The sequence below is a fragment of the Oryctolagus cuniculus genome, chromosome 20 (assembly GCF_051225735.1).
Source record: "Oryctolagus cuniculus isolate XC-2025 breed Fujian yellow rabbit chromosome 20, ASM5122573v1, whole genome shotgun sequence".
NCBI lineage: Eukaryota > Metazoa > Chordata > Mammalia > Lagomorpha > Leporidae > Oryctolagus > Oryctolagus cuniculus.
The window spans coordinates 18683912-18699814 of NC_142886.1; the positions used below are offsets into that span (position 1 = coordinate 18683912).

The following is a 15903-nucleotide window of genomic DNA, read 5'->3' on the forward strand; positions in this document are numbered from 1 at the left end:
GTGCTCCGTGCTGCGTGAGCATTGCTAGGGGAAGTTACGGCCGTGATCCTGCCAGAAGCAATGTCAGACAGAATCACAGGCCACGAGGAACCGGCCAGTGACACAGACCTGGACGAGATCAAGATCAGAGACCGGCAACTGTGGCAAGGGTTTCACAGAAGGTGGAGGTGAGGATGGGGGAGAGCTACCGAATCCCAGAGCAGGATGAGCCGGCTGAAACACTGAGGTGAAACACGGAAGCTGGGACAGGCCACACGTCTCTGCAGAGGCGCGGAGGAGCCTCAGGGCGCTCCCGCTTAGCAAACCCAAGACCCCTCTCGCTGGGCAGCCCATGCGCACTGTGCCGAGGCTCCCTGGCCTTGTTCTAGCTACTCCAGTGCCTTTTCCTCTGCTCACACCCCCACAGGGCCCTCCTGCTGGAGAGCAGCCTTGCTGACCTGCACCTTGCGATGTAGACCTGGGACCCAGGAGGCACTGAGTTCCTGCTCAGGGTGGAGAACCCCAAAAACCACAGCCTGGAACTCACTGGCGGCTCATCCCCAGGGGGCCCATACACTGGTGGTTAGGAAAGGTGCCAGGTTGCAAGCCTTTACCGAGAACAATGAACATGAAGGAGTACATTCAATCCACCATTAAACCTAGAAAAGAATCAGCCCACAGGGTCCGATGTCAAAAACTGCCCTGAGGATTAAGAAGGGTCCCCAGAGAAGTGCTCAGAATAAAAGTCTGTCGGGCAGGAGGCCCCATCCACAGAGCTGCCCAGGTGAACAACTGGCCTGGGCCATACAGGAGCATATTGGCCCTTGCTGTCTGTGGGAGGCCTGTCTGCCTTGTAGAGTGTTGTAGGCTGAGCGTTCTTCTCAGGCCCGGAAGCAGGCAGTCCTTGCAGTATCCCCAGGGAGACCCTGTTTTGCAGAGCAGGGATTCTCTGGGGGCAGCCTGGAGGGTCCTGCCCCTGCTTCTCACCGAGGAACGGGCTGCAGCCTTCGCCTGCCCTCCCCGTCTGCAGCGCCGGCTTCTTAATGGGCTCGCAAAGCAGCCTGTTTGGCGCAGCTGATCCCCCCTGCCAGGGACTCTCAGGTCCACAGAAATTTGGGGTAAGAACGACTGACCTTTGGCTCTTAGCCTTTGACTTCTGCAATCCAAGTTCCTGGGTAAATATTATTTTTTTACAATTGCAAATATTGTTTTCTGACAAAGCAGCAGCGACTTGAAGACGAGATTAAGCAAGGCAAACAGTAGGCCCCTTTGTTCTGCGCTCTCTAAGGGTGTGTAACTAACAAGCAATCAGAAAGCCAGACTTGTGTTTACCCAGTGCACAGTGCGGCTCTGAGCTCTTCATTTTCAGAGGCTTTCTTAAAAGATTAGAGGTCTAGCAAACAGCCAACATGGATGAAGGTCTCAAGAAATTCTATGGAAGATAAATGCAGGAGGCGAAGAGGCAGTTCCACCCACCCGGCCGTGATACGATTCTTGTGCCTGGATCACTGGCAAACAGCCTTCCTAAAGCCTGGTCTGCTTTGAGTAACCTGGGAGACAGTATTTGCAGCAACAAGATGCATTGAGTTACCTCTCTGATGTCCATTGCTAGGATCACGGTTCTGACAGGGAAGAGAAAGGAGAGACTAGAGATAAAACCAACTGGAAGAGGTTAAAAAAAAAAGGAAAAAAGGACAAGAAAGGCGTATCAGAGAAAAGTCGGAAAGCAAAGGAGAAAATGGGTGATTAAGGGAGGCTGGCGAGAAGCTGTGTGCCCAGGAGGGAGATTCAGGAAACTCCTCTGGTGCAAGAACCCCAACCTGCAAATAAAATCGCCCGGGAGACCTCGGAAGCTCGCCTGGGTGCTGCCTGAGCTCTTGATTCCATTCCCCGCCCCCACCCACACCCCTCTCTGAGAGCTTGGACACTCAGCATGCTATGGCACAGGGACCTCTGCCTCCCCCACCGCACCTTCTTGCTTTGTGCTGCTAAAGAGTTTGGGGAAACAAAAAAGGAGTTCTTCTACCCCAGAAAAACAAGGGTCCCTGCTTTATCCAAAAGAACCCTTGGGTTTCAGTTCCAGCTCTGGCAGGATCTTCAGGAAATCTCCCAGGACCTAGTTTTGTCAGCTTGAAAATGCAAATGGTCACCTTCATTCCAGGCGTTCAAAGCCCTGTTGCAACCCCCCAGTGGGTTGAAATGAAATTGATGAGTCACCACTGGCATTTGGGGAGGTAGGAAGGAAGGAAGAGGAGGAGTCGGGGGAGGGAAGGAAGGAAAGAACAGAAAATCTCGGATTAGATCCCACAGGTTGTGTGGCTTCATAGAGCATCGAGTGTGTGTGTGTGTGTGTGTGTGCACGTGTGTGGGTGCGTGCGTTCTGAGTCCGTGTCTGGGGCTTCGGTGTTAAATGTTCTGCCCGCTCGGACTGTAGTAGCTGGCCTGGGTGATCTCTGTCCCCTCTCCCAGCTTTATCTGCCTCCCCCAGATGAGGAGCCCACCCTTCTCTCAGCTCAGTACACTGGTGCCCTTGAGGTGTCCACACCGGAACATAAAAGCCGATTCCCCACCCATCCCTCTGCCGCCACCCCATTCTTGCCAGATGACCCAGCTAAAAGACACCTGCACCATTCCCCAGGTTTAAAGTAAAGAAACCCTTGAACTCTGGGTGGTGGACTTGGAAAGGCACCAGCAGTCAAGGCCAAGGAGCTTTCCTGGCTTGAGAGCTGCGGGCTGGCGGGGAGGCTGGTGCGGCAGCCCTGGGTGGGGTGGGGAACGCATGTGTGAGGTGTGTGCAGACTGCGAGGGGACTGGAAGGGGACGGGCAGCTCCTGGGCGGGCGAAGAGGGACACTGCCTGCCTGCCTGCCTTGACATCTGTTCTTTGTGATAGGGCCTAGCGGGAGTGAGGAGAAGGAAGGGTCTTGGGGCCGCCCCGGGGGCGGGGGCTGTCAGGGAATGTGGGAATGCTCCCCCAGGGTCTTTCATCCCCAGCGAGCCCCGCCATCCCAGCCGCCTGAATACCTGAAGAACCCCTGAGTGCAGGGCGCAGGCAGGGGATAAAAGGTGAGGGCGGAAACTCAATTCACGGGCTCCCCAGGCCGTTCCCCCTCTCAAGGATTAGGCTGCTGACAACAGGCAGCAAGCGGGGGCCTTCCTCCCTCCCCTGCCTTTGTTCCCTGGGAGGGCAGGGGACAATAAAAGGGCGAGCTGGGGAGACCGAGGGGCTGGCTGGAGATTTCTCAGGCCAGCTTTTTGAAACACTTGAAGGAGCCGGCCCATGCTATTGTCATAGTAAAATAGGAAGCGGAACTATTCTCCTTGTGCAAAAGAGAAGAAAGAAAGAGAGGGAAAGTAAAAGAAAGTAAACCCAGCCTTCCAGCATCTTCAGGAGGCCAGGGACCCGGGCCATTAACATGGTAATAGGGTCGCGTGGGCATCTGCTTTGTCTGTCCCGCTCCTGTGCAGGTCCTGGCCTTTCTCAGCTGGGCCCAAGGCCCTGGAAATACTTGGTTCCCAAAGAAGAGGGGAGCAGCTCATAGCCGCCAGCTTCCCAGCAAATCGGACTCAGAGAGGGGCTCAGGTCCCAGGCGGAGGCAGGTTCAGCCCCTTTGTGCATCCCAAGTGGGAGAGGGGTGCATGGGAGTAGGGGGATCCCATGAATCCATTCTTCCTTTTGCCACCAAATGGAAGCTTCGAGGGCTGGGAGGGGAGCAGGGCCAGACAGTGAGGGAAGCGCAGGTGCAGGATTTGGGGAGTGGCTTTAATGGGGCAGCACGCCTACTGGGCTGCAGGAGGGAAGCAAGTGTTCACAGGGAACCCCACCTCTGTGGTCGTCCTATCTTTTGTTTCCTCAATGAGCCCCAAATGTTGTGCCACCAAAAGTACAGCAGGGGCTCCAGGGCAGGCTGGTTGCTGACACTACAGGAGGCCTAGGGGACACCCGGGCCTGTGCTCCCAGAAGGAGCCAGACTTCCAATGGGGCTCAAGGGCCAAACACCTGTGGACTCCTAAGGAAGGGACCGCCCTGGAGGGTGAGCGATTGGTTCAAAGGGCCCCTTGCTGACTCCTTGTGCTTTTCTTCAGGAATCTAGGGGAGCATTTGAAAGAAGCCAAAGCGTTTGGCTAGGCCGCTGAGATGCCCCTGTCACATATCTGAGTGTGAGGGTTTGAGGCTCCACCTTCTGAGTCCAGCTCCCTGCTAATGCAGGACGGGGAGGCAGCAGTAATGGCTCAAGGGATTGGGGGCCCCTGCCAGCCACATGGGAGACCTGGGCTGAGTTTCCAGGTCTCAGCCCTTTGGGGCATTCGGGGAGTGATCCAGCAGATAGGAGCTCTCTTTGTCTCTCTGTATGCCACTCAAATAAATAAAATTTTATAAAAATGTGACTATTTTCAACAGGACAGGAGATATCTTAGCTTCTCAGTAAGACAGAAGTGTATTATTTTTATAAAATTGAGAATCCAGTGAATTCTGGTGCTAGGTTTAGGTTTGCATGAGCAGCGTGAACCTTGGGATGGGCCAGGGAACCTCAGAGGAGACCAGGGCACCTTCCAGAGAAGGTTCTAGAAATGAAGCTAATTTCTTCTTTCTAAGGCCACTCAGCAGCCAGCAGAAAACCAAGAAGCAGTGATGTTTTGGAGCTGGGAAGCTCTGTGCCTCGTCTTTCTGGCTTTGCCTTTGCCATCAACACTGGTTTGTTTGATCACCTTTTGAGGCATATTGGGGGAGGCATTAATCTCCTCTGTTTGTTCCCTTGTCACAAAGTTGCGGCGAATTCTTCCACCCCATTTTCTTAGTTTCTAAGCCAACTGGGTGATTTATTGAGAAATTCTTTCCCCCCAAATACCACCCTCTGAGCTCATCGGATTTCAGTGTTTCTGCCTCGGGGACTCACGGTGACCCAGGAGATTCCAGTCTGTTTCCGTGCAGGTACGGAGGAGGAGTCTGTATGGTAAATACACCCCCTCACACACACCCCCACACCCACCCACAGCCCTGGAGATCAGACAAGCAGAGAGAGGGAACTCCTCTCCCAGAGATCACAGGGAAGAGGAGAGAGTGCACAGCTCATGTTGTCCCCAGCCGGCCAGGTGCCATTGCAGCCCCAAAACACTCGTCCAGGCTACGACTTTGTCCCTTGCTGCTGCCTCCCGGTGTGAGGTTTCCCAGGGGAAATGAGGAAGGGCTCCCACCTGCCCAGTGCTGGCTCCTCCTTGTTATTTTGTTTTAAGGTTAATTTTATTTATTTGAAAGGCAGAGCAGCGGAGAGGGAGAGAGAAACAGAGAGGGAGAGAGAGGCAGAGAGAGAGGGAGAGCTATTCCTTCCATCAGCTGGTTCACTCCTCAGATGGTTACAGTGGCCAGGGTTGGGCCAGACTGAAGCCAGCAGACAGGAACTCGATCCAGGTCTCCCACGTGAAGCGGCAGGGACACAGAGCTTGGGCAGGGACACAGTGCTTGGGCAGGGACACAGAGCTTGGGCAGGGACACAGAGCTTGGGCAGGGACACAGAGCTTGGACAGGGACACAGTGCTTGGGCAGGGACACAGAGCTTGGGCAGGGCCACAGTGCTTGGGCAGGGACACAGAGCTTGGGCAGGGACACAGAGCTTGGGCAGGGACACAGAGCTTGGGCAGGGACACAGAGCTTGGGCAGGGACACAGAGCTTGGGCAGGGACACAGTGCTTGGGCAGGGACACAGTGCTTGGGCTATCACCACTGCCTCCCAAGGTACTCATTAGCAGGAAGCTGGGTCACAAACAGAGGAGCTAGGACTTGAACCAGGCACCCTGATTTGGGATGGGAACATCCCAATCTGTATCCTAACCACAGTGCCAAATACCCATCCCAATATGGGAAAATAATTTTAGGATAGAACAGTATAGAATACCATAGAACAGGAATTTTGCAGGAATTAAACACCCAGAATTAACAAATGTCAAAAATTTTGTCCTATTGGCTTCCTATTTTTTTTTAAATTACAGCAGTAAAACTTGACAAAGCTTAAAACCCCTTTGTACCTTTCTCTACTCTGTGTCCCTCTGCCCCGCCACACCGCACAGGAGTCTCAGCTCTCCAAGGCGCAGTGTGTCTTCCCCTCCATCCTCAAAACCTGTTCTGCGTCGCTGTGAATGCACACATTGGAGCAGGGTTTGTGTAGCGTGCACTCCGAATCTGCACAGACGGTTTCCCACGCACACCCTCTCCCAGCGTGCCTCTGTCACTAACCACAATGTGTCTGTGATGTGTCTGCATCGATCCCCACATTGATCTTTCACTTGACTTGAGGGATCCACGTCCATTGTGTGACTACACCACACGACACTCACTTCTCTGTGTCTGCAAATTCTGGTCATTTGTAACACTGAATTCCTACTCGTGCATGTGGCTGTGAGGGTTTCTTGAGGGAACTCTCAAAAATGGGATGGCTAGTCAGAGGACGTGCCCATTCTCACCTTGACTGTGTATTCCCCAAATTGTCCTCCAAAGAGTTTTACTAAAGGACACTCCCTCTGGAGATGACAGACCAGTTTCTTTCTTTCTTTTTTTTTTGAAAGCTTTTATTTAATAAATATAAATTTTATAGGTATATGGAATATAAATATAATCTATATATTATAATTTATATAATATACATTATATTATAGTTTACATATAGTATATAATAATTATATATAATTTTACATAATAAATATAAATTTCATATTCATTGGAATAAGCAGTTCTTCCTTCCATACCCGCTGTCCCACCCCCAAACCATCCCACTTCATACTCCCTCTCCTATCCCATTCTTCATTAAAAATCATTTTGAATTATCTTTATATACAGAAGATCAACTGTATACTAAGTAAATATTTCAAAAGTTTGCACCCACACAAGGTATAAAGTACTGTTTGAAGACTAGTTTTACTGTTAATTCTCATAGTACAACTCATTAAGGACAGAGGTCCTACATGGGGAGCAAGTGCACAGTGACTCCTGTTGTTGATTTAACAGTTGACCTCTTGTTTATGACGTCAGTGATCACCCACAGTTCTTGCCCTGAGCTGCCAAGGCTATGGCAGCCTCTGGAGTGGTAGACCAGTTTCTGTGCCGCCGTGTGTAACTGCGGGTTTATGATCACGCTCCCATGGATGATACTCTAATGCATTCTTTGTGGATGCCTTTCTTCTCTCCACCTTCGGAGCTTTCTGTAGCCTCATAGCTCTAGAAAGAGCTTCTGCACAGTGTGTGTGCTTTATGCATGTACTTTGGGGATTAACTGATCAAAATCACTTTGCTTGTCCCAGGGTTAACATACACTCCTCCTGGGGCCAGCGCTGTGGCACAGTAGGTTAATCCTCCACCTGCGGCATCGGCATCCCATATGGGCACCGGTTTGAGTCCCAGCTGCTCCTCTTCTGATCCAGCTCTCTGCTGTGGCCTGGGAAAGCAAGAAGATGGCCCAAGTCCTTAGGCCCCTGCACCCACGTGGGAAACCCGGAAGAAGCTCTGGCTCCTGGCTTCGGATTGGCGCAGCTCCGGCCGTAGCAGCCATTTGGGGAGTGAACCAGCGGAAGGAAGACCTTTCTCTCTGTCTCTCCCTCTCACTGTCTGTAACTCAACCTCTCAAATAAATAAATAAAATCTTAAATATATATACACACCCCTCCCAGGGAGAAGAGAGTCTCCCCCAACACTCGGTTTCTAAGTGAAGGCCCTGAGTTCCAGAAAATGGACTGACTTTCACGTCCTTAAAATCAGATTTGTGGTCCTTTCCAAGTATTTCACCTGGACCCCTAAGATTTTAGAAAATCCTAAATGTTTTGGGCCCCCGCCTTTTCCAACATGGCAACTTGTCTTTCAGGCTCCATGGACCTTGACTGAGATATTTTAGTCGTCCTGAATGTTGAATCTTGGGATTCTAGGCTAAAACGTATGTGTCACACTGATAGAATGATCCTTCAAGAAACTCCCTGACGGGGCCAGCGCCGTGGCTCACTTGGTTAATCCTCCGCCTGCAGCACCTGCATCCCATATGGGCGCCATGTTCTAGTCTTGGTTGCTCCTCTTCCAGTCCAGCTCTCTGCTGTGGCCCAGGAAGGCAGTGGAGGATGGCCCAAGTGCTTGGGCCCTGCACCTGCGTGGGAGACCAGGAGAAGCACCTGGCTCCTGGCTTCGGACCGGCATAGCTCCGGCCATGGTGGCCATTTCAGGGGGGAACCAGCGGAGGGAGGACCTTTCTCTCTGTCTCTCTCACTGTCTAACACTGTCAGATAAATAAAAAAAATAAAAAAGAAACTCCCTGAGAATACCTGGGTTGTACATTTGCCTGGTGTTTAGATGCTATCGAAACTAATGGTGGCATATGAGTTAGAGAGGGTGACTGCTTCCTTACATAGCACCGTGGAAGAACACAGCCAGTCCAGAGCTGGCATGGCAGCTCAGCTCTATGTGTTTGTCCAAGGACCCAAGCTATTGGCTTGTGACTCCATCAGGCCTGGGGTGTCGCTCTTGTTGTCACGGCCCAGGATGGCTCAGCATCCCAGTAGCAGGATTTGTGTGGGATGCAGAATGGTGGTGGGAGGGGAGTCATCAAATCATCCTCCTCCCTTTAAGGTCACTGACCAGAAGTGACACACATTATTTCTGTTTATATCTTGTTGGCCAATCTGTATATTTGTAGCAAGAAAGACTGAAAATGTAGTTATTAGTCCAAGTGGCCGTGTATCCAGCTGAATTTGAGGGAGTTCCGATACCATGAGAGAAAGGAAGAAAATGGGTATTTCATGGTTCAGTCCTTGCTGAGAAGTGCAATGTAGAGATTAGGCCCCAGGGTGCAATAGTACAGACCCTAGGGCTGGGCTTGTTGTGCGACAGAGTGATAACTCTTGAAATGCAACAGAAATGCTGTGTGTGTTAAAAATGCTGTCAGGACCCTCCCTCTTAGTTCCAAAATGTAGAACAGAGAAGCAGGCTATCACAGCTCAAGGATCAACACCCCGAAAACTTGTTCCTTGCTCTAGAATAGACTTTCCTGTAGATCAGGACTTTACGTGTGTTTTGCTGTTATACAGTATGCAAGAAAGAAACTTGGATGGGAGCCACGAGTGCTTATGGCATAAAGCAAGGTACGAACTAGTATCCAAAGTCACAGACTAAACATATTTTTTTTCCAAAGTGTTTTTTCCCATTTGCACTTTTATTTTTCAACATGGAACAAAATGTTATTTGGAACAAAGTCCTAGAGAAAAACTTTATTCCATGGCCTGAACCGTCGTTAGCTTGGAGCCACACTGCTCTCTCAGAACCTGGGAGCCATTTGGCTATCTTTGTAGAGTTAACAATTTGCATTTGTGAAAATGCCCAGGTAATAATAATATGAAAACATGTTAAATCGATTCAGGTTATGGATTTCCTTCAAAAATCTCTTCCAAAAAGGACTTGGTGTTCTTTCTGGAATATGATTTAAGCTCCATTTCAGTGAGTTCAGCTCAGCAAGTATTTATTGAGCATCTACTGTTTGCAAAGATTAGTTCTCAGAGGCGAGGTTGGGGAGGGGAAAGAAGGGTCCTTTTAGTAACTCAAAAATGTAGTTGGAGACTATCTAGTTGTATAATCAAGTGCCCTTGGTGCCAGGTCATATCGAGGTTCAGAAATGGGATATGGAAAGAGAATGTTCCATCCAGGGTGGCCGCGAGGGCTCCCGAGAGTCCGCAGGACTTGACTCGGACTTCAGCTCCGGAGGACGGACAAAAGCCACAATTCCATTGTCCCCTGACACAGGCCAATTTCTTTCGCCATTTGAGGATAGATCTGGGGACCCTGGGGAATGCTGATTAGTTCCATCACTAATGCTGATTAGTGACAAATGTTGAATCATGCTGACTAATGTGTTCTAAATGGATTGCATCAACAATAAAGGGAACACTGAGAGTCAAGAGTTCAGGTCCTGAATTTCACCGTGTGACGGAGCGTAAACGAGTGCTCCGTTTAAACGAGGAGACTCCAGTAAGTTCCCTTGACTAATAAGGTGCTTTACGGACCCAGAGGATGACAGAAATGCTAAATAACAGCCACCATAACGGGCCTGTGCGAGCTCGGGTTATTCTCAGCACGCATTGCATCGGGCCATCCATCAGGTGCCTCCCGCCAGCCCTGTGAAACTTGTGTTTCCTCACACGAGCCCTGAGAACCGACACACAGCGAACTGTGCTCACAAAAAACTGACAGATCCAGGAGCTTTTGAAAAACAACAATCTTCCCTTCTGCCTACTGGGGCGTCCTTGTCCCCACAGGACCGCGAGCTGGCCGTGCGCACGCTGCCCTTTCTCTCTGCCGACGTCCACCCTGCTAGGCTGCTTGAGAACCTGGCCTTCCGCGTCCAGATGTTTGCTGAATTCTGAAGCCCCCCCCCCTCCCCCCCAGGGCCAGCTTCTTTTGTGGCTCTCCAAATCGTTTTCCCACAGCGACTGACCCATGTCCTGAAGGCGCCCTTCAATGCGAGGATAAATGAAGGCCAGGAAGACATGCCCCCCGGGGCTCGCCCACAGCCTCGCAGACAAAGGGCGGCTACGTCTCTCCCCCGCCGCGCAGCTTTCAATGGCGGCCATCCTCGTGGCAGGCTCAGGCATTTGTGCAGGGCCCCGGTGTGCTAGGTGTAGCACAAAACATCCAACTCACAGGCCGGGGCAGCCTTTGTGAGCACTTCCTGGCTACGGAGGGCAGCTGGCTTTCTCAGGAGAATACCAAGAAGAGCTCCTGGATGACCTCTTCCTCCCGCTTTGTCCACGCTCTCAGCGGTCAAGCCAGGGCTGCGGGGCCTTAACCCACGCCCGTGCTGTTTCTGGGTGGCTGTGGTGTGGGAGGCCATTGGCTCGGTGGGCCAGCAGTGTGGAGAGGGGTGCTGCTGCTTTAGATTGCTGGCGGGAAGTTGGGGCGATTCATGACAACAAGTTTTTCAAACTCTCTCTCTCTCTCTCTCTCTCTCTCTCTCTCCCAACAGAGGCCACAGGGATGCTGTGACCTTTGTCTAGAACTGCCGGGGCTTGATTTGTGAAATGAAACAGGACCGTGCTGCTTAGAAGAGGGACCGGAAGCCAACATAATGGGGATTAATTAGTTGGTTGCTGTTGAGATGGTAACAGATTTGCTCCTGGACCATTGAGCCGGCAGGGAAGGTGAAGAGGAAGAAGCCTTTGTCTCAGGTCTCTAGTGTGCAGGGCGGAGGGCTTTGCTACCCTCAGCCATGTCCACAGGCATAAGAATATAATAATTTGCACTTACATAGCACCTTTTAGCCAGGCACCTCAAAGCAGTTTAACCCCATTAATTAATTAAAGTCCCCAGTCCCCCTGGGGAGAGGAGGAGGAGAACTAACAAGATTTGTAATTACAGGAGCAGACATTTCCCAATAAAGTATTGTCCGCCAAATAAAAAGAGTGGGTGTAAAGGAATTGGGGGTCTCCAAAGAGTAACCGATTCAGAAAGGAAATCATGGGATGATAGGGAGAGCGGGGGTGGGCGTGGGCGTGGGGGTCTGCTGTTGTGTCAGAGGGAGGTCAGAGCCTCAGAATTCATTGACAGCTTCAGAGCCAGTGGAGAAGTTGAGCATGTATGGCGTTAGCGGCATTTGGAGGGTCATTAGTGCCATAACTATTGTAGTGTAAATTCAAGTTTCATTGGTATATTGTGCGCCCTGCAGAACAAAGAGTGAGATTCAATAAGGGATGATTTAATAAAGGATGAAATGATTTCTTTAGGTTTAAAGCCCAAAGCTGGGCCAGTCAATTAGCAAATAAATCAAGTGTTGACCCGTAGGATAATTTAGTCGTTTCCAGTAGAGCACCCTGCCTACCCGCTCCTGCTGGCAGGAGGCTTGTGACTGAGGCGTCGGGCAAAGTCTGGGGCTTCAAGGCAGGCGTTAAACCTTCTGAGCCTTTGCATTGGGACCCCCCTACTAGAATCAAGTCCTTACTGTGTCACGTCTCCTGTTCATGCTCTACAGTGCTGTGCACACCGTGGTCCACTTTGATCAAAACTGAGCAACTGATTCCGCTGGCTGTTTCCTTGTGGGTCCCATTTGCGTCCCAATAACAGCTTTCTGCTTCTCAGGGTTTTGCTTGAGCAGGCAGGCAGCCTCATGTTGGACCCCCAGGAGTGTAAGAAGACAGAAATGGGGGTTGTACCCCCATTCTAACTGTTCCCAGCTTTAGGGGAGAAGCTATCTCTTGTGTCCATGGTTAAATCATCAAAACCTTACTGGTTTTGGTTCTGAGCTGCTATCAGATGGGTCCCTTCGGTTTAAAAGAAGAAAAAGGTATCATATGCGTATATGCTTTTCTGTTGGGGCTCCATCTTTTGTTATGGGGTCTCCTCCACAAAACTTGTGATGAATAAAGAAAAGATATTACTCTTCCTCCCCTACTCTGGGGAAGAGGTCATTTGTTCTGGGACCTCCTACTTCAGTCCGTCTCCACGTTCATCATCGGCCAAGAAAGAAAGCTAAAGAGTTCACACGATAGAATTGTCCTGGAAAGTGTCTAACAGAGGTAAGACGAGTGCATACGTCCATCCCAAATGTCCAGGGTTCAGTGGCTCCCCCCCGCCCCGATACTGCTCCTTTGACCCTGGAAAACACGAGGCCAGTGCTCTACCTAGTCCTCTCCTGCTGCAGGACAGGCCTCTCGGACCAGGCACGTGGCCGAGACAGCCGGAAGCACCGCCTGTGTATGCTGAGCGTGTATTTTTTTTAACCCATACGATGCCATGAATTCATGAGACTAGCTTCCAGCAGCTCCGGCTCCTTTCTGCTGGTTCGGGCAGGGCAGGCTGGCACTTGCCTGGAACCCGGGTACCTTCCTCTGCGGCTTCCTTCTTTTCCTGACATCGTCCTTCTCGCGGTTCAGGAAGCTGTCTCGGCTCAGAGTGCTTACACACTCAGTGCTTCGCAAGAACCTTGTCCTTGTTTGTTTACAGAGCCCACAGCATGCTGGGTAATGCCCCAGCCTCTTCCTGTGTTACCAGAGCAACCTGTGCATTCCCTCAGTGTCTGTCAGGCCACCTTCCTTGCAGACTCACATGCACGCAGCACTTCAAAAAGTTCATGGAAAATGAAATGAGAAGTTTATTTGGGTCTAAAATATTGAAATCTATGCATATGAGAGTCTTCAAAAATTATGAAAAATGAATATTATAGAAAAACTGGGCATGGATTTTGAATTTTTTTTGCACCAAAATGAACTTCTCTTTTAATTCCACTTTTCCCTGAATGTTTTAAAGTCCTCTCATATGTGGCAACAGAACAACTCCATGTTTCCTACAAGGCCTAGAGAATGTGTCAGGTGCCTCCTGTCCTTCCCTTTGTGGGCATCATTTTGCCAAGTTACTGGAGGATGGCAGTTCCGGCCAGATGCCTACTAAGGGTGTTTCTTTTTCTTTTACATTTTTAAACCATTATTTATATGAGAGAGACAGAGAGATCTCCCATGTATTCATTCACTCCCCAAATGCCTGTGACAGCCAGCAGCAAAGCCAGGAGCCAGCAACTCAATCTGGGTCTCCCACGTACGTGGTAGGGACCCGACCACTTGAGCCCCCGACCACTTGAGCCATCACTGCTGCCTCCCAGGATCTGCATTAGCAGGAAGATGCATCAGGAATGGAGTGAGGACTCAAACCCAGGCACTCCGATGTATGCTAAACACTCACCCCCAGAGTCCAGCGTTCTCTCCCCTACTTTGCCAGCTCCTGTCTGTCCTCTTGAGGTCCCGCAGTCTCGGGAGGACTCAGAAGCACGGACTCCCTGCCAGCCCACAGAGTGAACATTTCTGGATCAGCTCAGTGATGCTGAACTCGACGCATAATGTCTTTCGGGTTCCCTACTGCACCCATCGCAGTTACTGCTCAGAGTCAGGACTGTAAAGGTTTGGCCAGCAAAACCAGGATTGCCAAGTGAGAATTCTGGAAATGGAAGAGAAGGATTAGGTAATGGAGGAGAAGTCGGCGAAGGCAAGGGAAAAAATGTGGCCTGAGAATGATTTGGCAGGCTCGTTTTTTCCAAGCTCTGGTTTCGGTATCGTAGCCATCACTTTTGTCCTGTGGAAGGATTTTCTTATTCCCACTACAGAATCCAGAGAGGCAGTTTTTGCTCAAGGGAAGGAAGGAGCCCATCACCCTGCAGGTGAACCCACTGCACCTGCCTCTCTGAGTTGCAGGGAGGACGGCGTTGGGATGAGGACAGACCTTCGAGAACTCCAGACAGATCAGGGAGGAGAGTCAGTAGATCACTCGGTATAGGTCAGGATGCTGCCCGACAAACAACCCCTTCCCAAATCCCCCTGACTTCGGGTGAAGTCTGTGCACATCTCAGAGATGCTGCGGACTCGCCCGCCGTGTAGTGACACAGCCTTGTACTCCGGGACAAGCACGCACTTCCACAGCTGGCACAGCTGGGAGAGCGACGGAGTGTGGACAGTTAAACTCTCCCCTCGAGAAATGACCCACACCACGTCCACTGTCATGGCCAAGCCATCACATAGCCCCCACCTAACTTCACACTTGTCCTGGATTCAGAAGGCAAGTGGAGCTAGATAGTAGTGAACACTTGTTGTGCCTGCCATATACGAGGTATCTTGAAATGCTAGTGGGAAAATAGAATTAAATAAGTTTAGAGCTGCCATTGTGGCATAGTGGGTAAAGCTGCCACCCGCAGCTCTGGCATCCCATATGGGCAATAGTTTGTGTCCCGGCTGCTCCACTCCTAATCCAGCCCCCTGCTGGATTAGACCTTGGAAGAGCAGCAGAGATGGCCCGAGTGTTTGGGCCCCTGCTACCCACATGGGAGACCCAGATGAAGCTCCGAGCTTTGACCTGGCCCAGCCCTGGCTGTTGTAGCCATCTAGGGAGTGAACCAGTGGATGGAAGATCTCTCCTTTCTGTGTGTATGTTTGTCTCTTGCTGTAATTATTTTTTTTTAAGATTTTATTTATTTATTTGAGAGGTAGAGTTACAGACAGTGAGAGGGAGAGACAGAGAGAAAGGTTTTCCTTCCGCTGGTTCACTCCCCAAATGACCACAACGCAATGGCCGGAGCTATGCCGGTCCAAAGCCGGGAACCAGGTGCTTCCTCCTGGTCTCCCATGTATGTGCAGGGGCTCAAGGACTTGGGCCATCTTCTACTGCTTTCCCAGGCCATACCAGAGAGCTGGATCAGAAGTGGAGCAGCTGGGACTAGAACCGGCGCCCATATGGGATGCCAGCACCGCAGGCGGAGGATTAGCCTACTGCGCCACGGCGCCGGCCCCAACTCTTTTGAATAAATAAATAAATCTTTTAAAACTTTTTAAAATATAGGTTTATTTTGGTACAAAAAATGTTTTTAAATTTTTGCAGGCCGGCGCCACGGCTCACTAGGCTAATCCTCCGCCTAGCGGCGCCGGCACACCGGGTTCTAGTCCCGGTCGGGGCGCCGGATCCTGTCCCGGTTGCCCCTCTTCCAGGCCAGCCCTCTGCTGTGGCCAGGGAGTGCAGTGGAGGATGGCCCAGGTGCTTGGGCCCTGCACCCCATGGGAGACCAGGAAAAGCACCTGGCTCCTGGCTCCTGCCATCGGATCAGCGCGGTGCGCCGGCTGCAGCGCGCCGGCCGCGGCGGCCATTGGAGGGTGAACCAACGGCAAAGGAAGATCTTTCTCTCTGTCTCTCTCTCTCACTGTCCACTCTGCCTGTCAAAAAAAATAAAAAAAAATTAAAAAAAAAATTTTTGCACCATTTTCTCATGGTAGGCATTTTCCATGAACTTTTTGGAGATCCCTCGTACCGCTAGACCCAACGAGCTGGCAAATGTTTCCTTCTTTCATATTTGCATCTGATTTTACCTTTCCCTTAGCTTACCTGGTCTACATCAAAGGGCTAAGGGGTAGTGTGAGTTGTGCAGCCCACTGT

The 15903-nt window shown here is 50.9% G+C and overlaps 1 protein-coding gene across 18 annotated transcripts in view; it reads left to right on the plus strand.

The window, feature by feature from the left end:
* Positions 1–15903, plus strand: part of RAD51B (RAD51 paralog B) — a 657779-nt gene that overhangs the window by 621520 nt on the left and 20356 nt on the right. For 7 of the 18 annotated variants that reach the window (XR_016226494.1, XM_051826348.3, XM_089322156.1 and 4 more), the window contains one exon: positions 10967–11400. The exons of 4 other annotated variants lie outside the window; for them this stretch is intronic. Coding sequence is in view for 3 of the 14 variants with exons in the window: in XM_089322156.1 (XP_089178282.1) it covers positions 10967–11020 (54 nt within the window). In the remaining 11 variants the exon portion in view is untranslated. Of the gene's footprint in view, positions 1–406; positions 633–7271; positions 8276–9038; positions 9093–10966; positions 11401–15903 lie in introns of those variants that run through there. 7 more of the 18 variants (XR_016226495.1, XR_016226497.1, XM_089322158.1 and 4 more) reach the window with 3 other exon arrangements.